General features: G+C 29.0%; 1 protein-coding gene across 1 annotated transcript in view; it reads right to left on the reverse strand.

The window, feature by feature from the left end:
* Positions 1–10,014, reverse strand: part of gcl (germ cell-less) — a 29,592-nt gene extending 19,578 nt beyond the window's left edge. The window contains exons 1-4 of the mRNA XM_087166424.1: positions 9,700–10,014; positions 4,234–4,357; positions 2,463–2,559; positions 1,568–1,665 (exon numbers count right to left, since the gene is read on the reverse strand). Of these exons, the coding sequence (XP_087022550.1) occupies positions 1,568–1,665; positions 2,463–2,559; positions 4,234–4,357; positions 9,700–9,842 (462 nt within the window). The 5' untranslated portion in view covers positions 9,843–10,014. The remainder of the gene's footprint in view (positions 1–1,567; positions 1,666–2,462; positions 2,560–4,233; positions 4,358–9,699) is intronic.
* Between the last annotated feature and the right edge of the window lie 480 nt (positions 10,015–10,494).

Raw genomic sequence — 10,494 nt, forward strand, 5'->3', positions numbered from 1 at the left:
TTCTCTGATTAAACATACCTCCCCCCCCCCCCCCCGCAACAGATTACGATTCCAGGCCCTCTAAAAAATAGGGGGTAACCACAAACTGGGAAACATGGACCTAATACTTTAGTCAGAACAGAGGTCGAAAGTTCGGATCTGCCAATTTTGGATTTACGACTACTAATGTTCAACTTCATAGCCTTGTAATTTTGAACCAATCCAGAAGAGAAGGAAACTCCTGGATCAGTACCCCCAGAGGTATTGATTTGTTATGGGAACATGGATGACTTCGCGACTTGGCAGATTTAATGTGCATCAGTCACCATTTACTACACAGGGAGTCTTCAGTCGGCTGGGATCGAACCCACAAACTCTTGGACATGAACCCAGTGCCCTACCGAACAGGGAAATTCCAGCCTGTGGAAACTAGTTTGATTGATATGAACTTATTAAGGAAACTCAAAAATAAAACTGTTATTACAAATTAGGAAAAACAGAATATATACAAACGATCTTAGACTGGACAACCTTACTCAATGCCAGTCAAAACAAGACTAACTCCCTTTGGGAAAGAGATAACTCCCAAAAGTCATGCGATGGCAGCGCCATCTCATGACTTTGGAATATGTATAATATATATTATACATATCCCAAATATCCCAAAACTGAAAAATTTTATTTTTTCAATATGCAAATATCCCAAATATGTGTATATATGCATAATATGTATAATATAGCACAAATAACAGACAAATGAAAAATTTTGATATTACACTTTGTAAGTAAATCAAAAAGTTACTGCGCATATACTTAAATTTGGTTATTAAAAATAATTTCAAGCTAAAAAATAATTATTATTATTTTTATTATATTTAATAAAAGCAAAAAATTCTTTAAATGCAAGTTACGTAATTTTTTACATCATTTTAAACAATGTAATTTTATATAACATGGAAAAAAAAACAAAAATTAGAAACTTTGCAGTGCAAATGTTTGAGGTATACTTTTAAAATTTTCTGTTCATGCAAGAAAACAAACGAAAATCCTTTGAAAAAAGCCGAAATTAAGAATAAAGAGAAGATAGTAAAATAAGCAACAAAAAAAAAATTTGTTCAAACTTAGGACGGTTCTCTTGGCAAAAGTATTGGGTAAATATCTCATAGATTTTACTTACCTCCTATATTTTTAGGGTAAGGAAGCTGTCAGAAAAAAGGTATGTTTATACAGAGAAAGTATGTTTTTGTGTCTTATTTCGTATCTTAAAACATTATCTCATAAATTAATTAGCATAGTTGAAGTAACTCCTTTAAATCTTTAAATTTAAGTTCTAGTATGTGAAACTCCTATCATAAGATTAAAAGTTAGTCTGGGTGATTTGTTTTCTTTTTCATGCACTGAGCACCAATTTACATATATATAATATGTGTCCTTATAGGGTTAAATTTTTTTCTCCCTTTTGTGTACAATGCATTGTTTAGGACAACTTAATGAAAATTTAGGTAAGAAATAGATTCTTATTTAAACAAAAATTTAATTGACTTATTTAACGTGACTACGAATTAAGTAAAAAAATTTCTATTAATACCATTTGTAAAAGAGATGCAGCTCCTATTATGGAAACTGATTCTATGGGATCTATTTCAATTTCATCTTGATAGAAAGAGCTGAACACTTTGTTTAAAGCTATAAAGACAAATAATACAAAATGAACAAACAAAAATATATGCAATATCATTCAAAGTATTTTACTTCTCTTTATAAGTAAATAAAAGCAAAATTTGAAGAATTTAATGAATGAACATTTTAGGAAGGTACTGTATTTACGTCGCACTAGAGCTGTACAATGGGCTGGGAAACATGCCTGAGGATGATCTAAGGACATGCTATCGCAATTTTGATCCTCTGCAAAGCGGATGGTTTCCCTGCTTTGGTAGCCCAGTGATCTGTGCACTTTACGGCAGAACAGTTTAATGAGGACCGATACCGAGAACCCCTGTCCCTATGTAGACTGATCAAAGTGGTCCCCCACCCGTACTGACTGTTTGACTTCAGTCTTCCACTGGGATTAGTGTCTTTACGATCAGTCTACTACGGGACTAATAATTTTAGATGATATACCTTTGCAGAGATGCAAACTGCTATAGATATGACAAAATATTTTTAAAAAAACAGTAAATTACTAACATAAAATTGCAGCTATTCGTTTAATTTGCCAACGTTTTAAAAGGTTTAACATGATTCAACTGTAATAAAGGGGTTAATTACATACTTCTTTTAATTATTTAGAAGAAGTGGTGAGTGAAAACCATATAAATAAACTTTTTTAAACCATGAATCATACATTAAAAAATTACCACTCAAAAATATTTATCCCATGTCCAGAGCAAGTTGGCATCTCTGCCTATATGATATGATGTCTATAACTCAATAATTCTAGTGAAATGTATCTAGCATTAGTTTCAAATAATAATAATAATCACCTTCTGCAGTAACATTGTCATCGTCAATTATAAGTTCAATTTCTTTCTTTTGCGTCTCCAACCAGTCACCGTTAAACATTGTGTAGAAATACGGAGACTGAAAATTGAAAAAATACACATTTCATCTTATGAAAATTTATGCAAAAAATTTTATAATACATGAGTATTTTGGGCAAAGAACTCTACAGGGTAATAAATTTAGCCAATATAAGTTGACATAAAATCAATGAAATTTTATGGAAAAAGAAAACTACATTGCAACAAAAATGACCAAACCAAAAGTCAAGTTCAACCAAAACTTCTTTTCAATTTTGCTTGTCAACTTGTTTCAACACAAACTTTTTTTCAATTATTGATTAATTATTGCATTAATGAAAGAAACGCCTCTCTCAACGCTTGCATCATACCTTCAGCTCTTCAAGTTTAGTAATCATCTTTTATAACTTTTTCTTCTGCAATCGCTTTGTTTTATGTAATTCCCAGAGAACTTTTTAAACCATTTTAAATTGCAATAATATCTTTCTTATTATTTTTTTTTTCTGCGAACATCTTTCCTCATGGGTTATATAACTCATTAAAAGTAAAAATGTTATAATGAAAATTCATAGTAACAGATAAAATTGTTATTACAGCCAGCTTGTAGTTATAAGCAAATATCTATATTTAATGTTATCATAGCAATAAAAAGACTAAAATATGTAATAGCTTTATTTATTTATTTAATATTGAACAACTATTTTGATTTAGATACATAAGTAGAGTAGATTGCTTTTGCCGAATAATTGTAAACTTAATTAGGTGCTTAAGTAACTCACCATTTTCAAGAATAAAAAAAAAAAAGTGGTTGGAAACAGTATTTTTTTTTTTTTTTTTAATAAAGTTGATAATTAAAGAAAAATTAAGACTAATTGCAAAAAAAGTAAGCAATGAAAAATTAGAAGTTCATATTCTAATAAAAAGATTAGTTATATTAGGGTTGGGGTTTTGGGTGTTCTAAACTGGTTTTAGACATGACATGTGGGTCCTAAACTGACAAAAACTGTCCTAAAATGACATTAAGTGTCCAAAATCTTGAACATTGGTAAAAGGTAAAAATTCTATATGTGTAACCATTGTACATATAATTACATATATTAATAAAAATTTTACACTTTTTATACAATTTGCTTTAACTTAAAGGAAAATAATATAATATAATAAGAAAAGATTAATAACTTTTGAAGCTCCACAATTCATTGAACAACAAAGGTGAATACTTTATCCCTTAAGTATGCTTTTAATACTGATAAATTATGTTTTTGCATAAGGATAAATAAATGCAACATTAAATATAATAATGAACTTCTTTAATAATAAATTTTTGTCTGTTTCTTGTTTAAAAATTAACCTTTTATTTTTCACAATAATTGATTTTTTTATTATTTTTAATTGTGACATAATTTGAATAAAAAGGTTTTGGACAGTTTAAGACAAAGCAAACAGGGTGGTTTTTAAACAGGGCGGTTTAAACTGTGGATTAATCCTTTCTGTACTAAACCTTGCCAACTGTGGTTAGATTCCTACAGTTTGTAAAAACATATTAGATTTTTTGTTCAAAGAAATATATAACAATAAAATTAATATTTTTACAGTATTAAATAATTTAAAATGTTAAAATTTTCTCTTAAAATGAAGAATTGTTTAGATCATGTCCATGCCTTCCGGAATCACAGGCCTCTGTTACACTCTTTCCCTTTATCTTAGCTCCTGAATGACATAAATAATATTATACCTGAGATATGTATAATTTATGTAAGTTCCATGTTCGTCCAAATGCTGTTATAGTTACATCACTCCCCTGCTGTTCTTCAAATAATGTTTTGTAAATATACTTAGATGTTTTGGCTTCCTTTTTCCTACAAAACAAATACAAAGATGAATAATATGAAAACAAAAGACAATGTGAATGTTGCAACTTATGCTAATTCTGAGCTAGCAAAAATACAATTTTCAAATAAAATAAAAAGTAACTAGGAACAACTGAAGTAATATACTTAACAATTTTTATTAATAAAAGCCAATCTTTAATTACAATTTATTTTTGCATTCTTTATATCTTATAAATAGCCTGTTTACAAATCACGATGTATCAAGTCTCCAAAGATACCTTATAAGATATAGGGAATCGAAACGGGCTACAAGTGGCGTAGAGCAGAGCTCTCTACCTATGGCAACACTTCACATGCTTTCACAATTAGCATGTGTAGATTCATAGAAGGAAGTATGTTAGTTTCTGTCTTGATTTTCAGATAGATAAAAATCTTTTAAGTTAGGAAACTACATGAAACTGAAAACTATATTAAACATAGTTATAAAAGAAAGCATCATAGAAATTTAAAAAAAATATTTTTAACAATTAAGTATGAAAAATATTAAGGAAAGGAAAAGGGGCAAGGCATGGAACTGGTCTTTTCCCCAGATGGCGTATTCGGGCGTTGCGATTGCCCATAACTAAGTCCCTGAAGATCTAGATACGCCTAGAAATAACACTATAAAGAGAAACTATTCTGCTGTAGCTAAGTTCATCATTACACATCTAAATGCATATTTTACAATATCAATAAGAATATTTCCCAATCCAACTGAAACTGCAGGTTTTTTAACATGGAATAATTTTTTAAAAATACATTGTGGGTAGTCTCCAGGGTTGGCAAGTTTTTGACAAATGAAAGTTTTAAAAGTGAAAGTATTAAAACTGAAAATTTTTGACCATTATCTAAAATGCGAAATTTTGATGTAAACAATAATTATTAGCTAATATGAATAAAATTATTTAAAATAAAAATAGATGTAAAATTACAAGTAATCAATCATGTTAAATTGATAGTCAATTAGGTTCTTAAATCATTCAGGGGTAGAAATTTTTTAAAAAAATTACTGGTCCATAGGACCAGTAACTAAAACATTTTACTAGTCCGCACAAAACTTTACTGATCCGTCTACGCGTTCCTATTAGCTGCAAATAAAATTAAAAAAAATTAAAATATTTGATTGAAAAAATAATTTTTAAAAAAAAAAAAATCATAAATGTTTGATTTAAATCGCATTTTTTTGATTAATATTAATTTTGTATAAAAAATGTAAAAATTATTATTTTTTTTAATAAGCCGATGTAACGCATGCGCAAAACAAGATGTAACTTTGCCTTCCTCAGGCGCGCTCGCTTCCTTTTTTTACGGAGATCGGCTGCGAATTGACCCTAGGCTACGACGGATGGTGCACGTCATGAACCCACCCCGCTACCTCCCCTATTTCTCTCCTTCAGCGACTCTCCATGTGACGCATGTGCGAAACAAGATTTAACTTCGCCTTCCTCAGGATCGCGCGCTAACTTTATTTATAATTTTAAAAATTTTTTTTTACCGAGATCTCGCACGCCAGCTTTTTTCTTCTTTTTCTTTTAACGGAGATCGGCTGCGGCGGATGGTGGTCCGGCGAACCACTGCTTATTATTTTATGCTGGTCCGACTCCGATTTTAGTGGTCACGGACCAACGGACCACCGTTAATTTCGAGCCCTGTCATTCTAATAATAAATCTCCTTCTTGTTTTGACAATTACTGCCAAAAACCAAAACCTTTAGTAGTAGTAAATCATAATCTATCAGGGTTGGCAAGATTTTGCCGCAGGTGGAAAAAACCATGGTAAATACCGGTAAAAACCGTCCTGGCAAAAACAGGTTTTTGCCAAGCAAATTGGCAAAAAGTGGCAAAAACCTATATTTTCCATGATGAGAGGACAAAAACACATTTTTGATACAAAATTGAAATATATACTATGAATATAAATAATTACAAAAAAATTAACAAAATTATTATTCCATAATTGAATGATAATGTAATAATATATCATTTTAGTAGTTTAAAACATTATTGATTGGAAAATTTGTGATTATTCCCTTTTTTCCAGTGAAATGAACTTATTTTAAATTAATATAACTATAATTTAAAGCATAAAATATCTATCAACATGTGTAGTTAATTATTGTACAAATAATAAATAAAAAATTTTATAATAAATAATAATATTATAAAAATAATAATATTTATTTATTTGTAAAAAAAACATTTATTTTAGGATTCTAAAATGAAAAGAGATCAAAAACTTTCAATCTTTTAAAAATCATTACCCTTATATTAATTATTAATATGTTAAAAATAATTTTTTCATGTAATGTATCAAAATTATTATTCCTTATGATTGATTTAAATTTGTTTCAAGTATTTTGTAATTATTTAATCAGCAATTTAGATAATTTGGTTTTTGCCGGTTTTTACCAGTTTTTGCCGGTTTTTACCAGTTTTTGCCGGTTTTTACCAGGTTTTTGCCACTGTCCTGGCAAAAACCCCTTTTTGCCGGCAAAAACTCCAACCCTGTAATCTATTATTGTAAATATTAAATAATTATATTATAAATATTAAATAATTACAAATAAGATGCATAAATTCGCAATTTATCCAATCTGATAATTTATTTAATTATTAAAAATAAAAATACTAAAACAATCATCAAATGAAAAAAAAGGACAATTAACAACCATCTCATTCATTATGTATAAAATCTGTTTTCATTCACTCCCACTTCAACTCTTCTTTTCCCCGAAGCATGAGATTATAAAACACAAGTTTCAAAGTTCTCTGTAATCCAAATTTATACTTCAGTTTTTAATAAATTTACAAATATTCCTTCAATTGATGGTGAGCAGCATGGACTAGAATGTAGACGTACCAAAACTATTACTATAATATGCCAAAATGTAGAAGGAAATTTATTCTAATAATAGTTCTAAATATTGAAAATTTAATTAAACACTTTAATTGATTGATTAAAAAATTATTAACTCATTTAATTAAAAAAACATTTATATATTTTGTAAATTACAATTAGTTTAGTTATCAGAGAATATATTATAATGCTGATTTAGAGGCAATGATCTTGTACTGTGCTCAAAACAAAAATCGGACCACCCTAAATAACTTTTGACCTAATAAATCGAACCCGTGGTGGAATCGCAGCAACATTGTCACAGAATGTTACAGAGTTCTTGCAGAAAAAATTTTCCCACAACATAATCATCAACTAAATATCAAAATAAAACTAAAATCAACATAGGGTGACCCGGGGTAATTCACGATCACTCTTGTTTCTGGGGTAAATAATGATCACCTAAGTTTTATTTAAAAAAAAATTTTTTTTTAAATTTGAGACATGGACAAGAATTCTTGTACACTTTACTAAAGTATAACTACATTTAATTAATAATTGTTTTTTGTTTAATCTGACAAAATAAGTATCTTTTAAACTGCTTTCTGTATTTTCCATTTCAAAGATGGGTTTCAAAATGTACACATTTCTGCAAAGATCCCCCTCCTTCTCTTAATAATAAATATTTTGAGTTACTTTCTTTTTCTTTGATATAAAAGAAGTGTAAGCTTTTGTTTAATTGCTTCACATCTACTGTAAACATTATAATTGATTATAAGGAACTATATCAAATGTTGCCCCCTACAGATGGGGTAATTATTGATCACTGGGGAAAATTCCTGATCATTGTCATTTCTTCTCATAAATAGTATATAAAATAGCTAATAAATAGTTAATTGTCTTTTCTTAAATAACAGTTCATATTTATTAAGTGGAACAACTATAAAATATATTTTAACTGTCATCACAAAATTTGTTTTTAACTGCATACAAGACTATATTCTCATTTGCACCATTTCTGGTTTGTCTTACCTTGCGTCTATCTTAATTTTATATGTGTACATTGTTAGAATAATTTTTAAGTTTATAAATTAACCTAGTATAAATATGGTGAGAAATTATAAGCCTAAAAAGGATACTAAGCTTCTAGAAAGCAAAATTAGTGAATTTTTTTTAATGATTGAAAATTAAAATTTCAGCGTGAGAGCTGCTGCCAGAGCTGTTGACATACCTTACTTAACTTTACACTTTCCGTTAATGAAGTTAAAAAATCCAGCAAAAGTAATCCATGTGGGAACTCTCTCATATTTCAGCAGAACATGAGAATGAGTTGGCTGATTGCCTGAAATGTATAGCACGATACAAAGATTTTTGTAAAATTTGAAGTTCTAATCTTTTTTCTTGCTTTCAAATAAATCGTTTTATTAGCTGCTTAAATATATCTTTTTGGTTCACTTGCTTGATCTTGATGTCTTACTTGTTAATTACCATTATATAATTATTTTTAAACAGCCCCTTTACAATAAAAACTGGTGATCAGTAATTACCCCAGAAGTGATCAGGAATTACCACAGAAATTATCAAGACCAGGGGTAATTCCCGATCACTAAAAATGTAAAATCTTTTAAATTCAAATCAGATTTTCAAACAAAAGAAGGTGGCATAGGACTCATCTCATATAGCCTCAAACTTCCAGTAAATATTAAAATTCTATCTTGAATAGTTTTTTCCCAAAATAGATGTTTGCATTTTTTGATCAGGAATTACCCCAGGTCACCCTACTAAACGAAAATAATAAACTGCATTTTTATCAATCAAATTTTTTATTAATTAATTGTTTTATCTGAAAGAATTTGAAAAAAAATGAATAAATAAAATCATAATTTTATTAGTCTGGGTTTTTCAGTAAACAGATTGTCAAAAAATAGCAAGTTTATAGATATCTCTTTCGTACATAAATTTTTGAAACGTACAAAAATTAACAAATATAAAATAGTTTTATTGGTCAATCCACTGATGATGTTCAAAAATATTCAAATAAAAAAAGAAGTTTACCTTCACATTGGTGTAATGTTTCTTTATTTTTTTCACTATTAAGTAGATAGTTTATTGAACTTAGAAAAAAGTTATGATGTTTTTGTTTCTTTTTTCATACACCCCGTGGCAGAATCGCAGCGACACGGCAACATTGTCGCAGAACGTTACAGAGTTACTTTTCTTTCAAAAATTAAAAAAAAATTACCTTTATTTATTTTTGACAGAAATTTACCTATAACTTTGATTTATTCTTAGAAATTTACCTGATAAATTACTAATTAAAATTTAATAAAAAATAAAGACTAAGAATGAATCAAATTATGAAGAAAAAAAACGCCCGAAAATATAAGTAGAATCATACTTTGAAACAGTGGACAGCTTACTATTCCAAATCACTCGTAGTTATTCTACCGATAGAATTCGAAAGTTGACGAACTTTTGTTACAAATGAACCTTACCTTTGTACACATTCTTTTGAATTCGACTCATATAAATCAGGATCAGAAGTCTCATTATAGTCATTCTCAGAATCAAAAATTGAAGCTTTACGTTTCGTTGATAAACCAGCTTTAATAAAATTATGAACCATCAAATTCCCCATAATTCGAATTTGCGATTATTACTATCAGGCAAATCGATATATTCATAGGATTTACTCTTTAGAATCCCAATTAATAAAATATATTAATAATCAAGTTACATTTGTCAGGAAATTTCGAGTTTATATTTATAAACAAAGAGGAATAAGTAACGAGTTAAGTTATTGTAAAGTTATTGAACTGCGCTTAAACCTAATCTTCATTTAATTTAGAAAATGGAAACTACCAGAAATTCTACTTGAACTTCAACTACTTGTCCAATATGGGTGCATTAATGATAACAGAAACAATGCAGCCGTTATGCGGTGAAATCAGGAGCTCAAAAACCTCGCAGACTTCGAACGAGCTAGGAAGAGAAAAATGACGTCACGTTTCTACTCCTAGGGAAAACCTGAAACCTCGCGCTTTCGAACGGATTTTGCTAACGGGCTGCGATCTTCATTTTTCCTCCCTTCTATCGGAAAGCTTTCACCTAACAATTTGCTGGTGAAAGCGATTCGAACGTTCGAATAGGATGCGTTTAACGCTGGGATTAAATTAGATTTCCGATTTCAAAGATAATTTTTACCCAGATATTTTATGATTTTTTATAATCATTTACCTAGATATTTTATGAATATATTTCAGACATAATTTTTTCTCTCACAAATTTAT

The sequence above is a fragment of the Parasteatoda tepidariorum genome, chromosome 6 (genome assembly GCF_982258835.1).
Source record: "Parasteatoda tepidariorum strain Cologne lab strain chromosome 6, Ptep-v5.0, whole genome shotgun sequence".
NCBI lineage: Eukaryota > Metazoa > Arthropoda > Arachnida > Araneae > Theridiidae > Parasteatoda > Parasteatoda tepidariorum.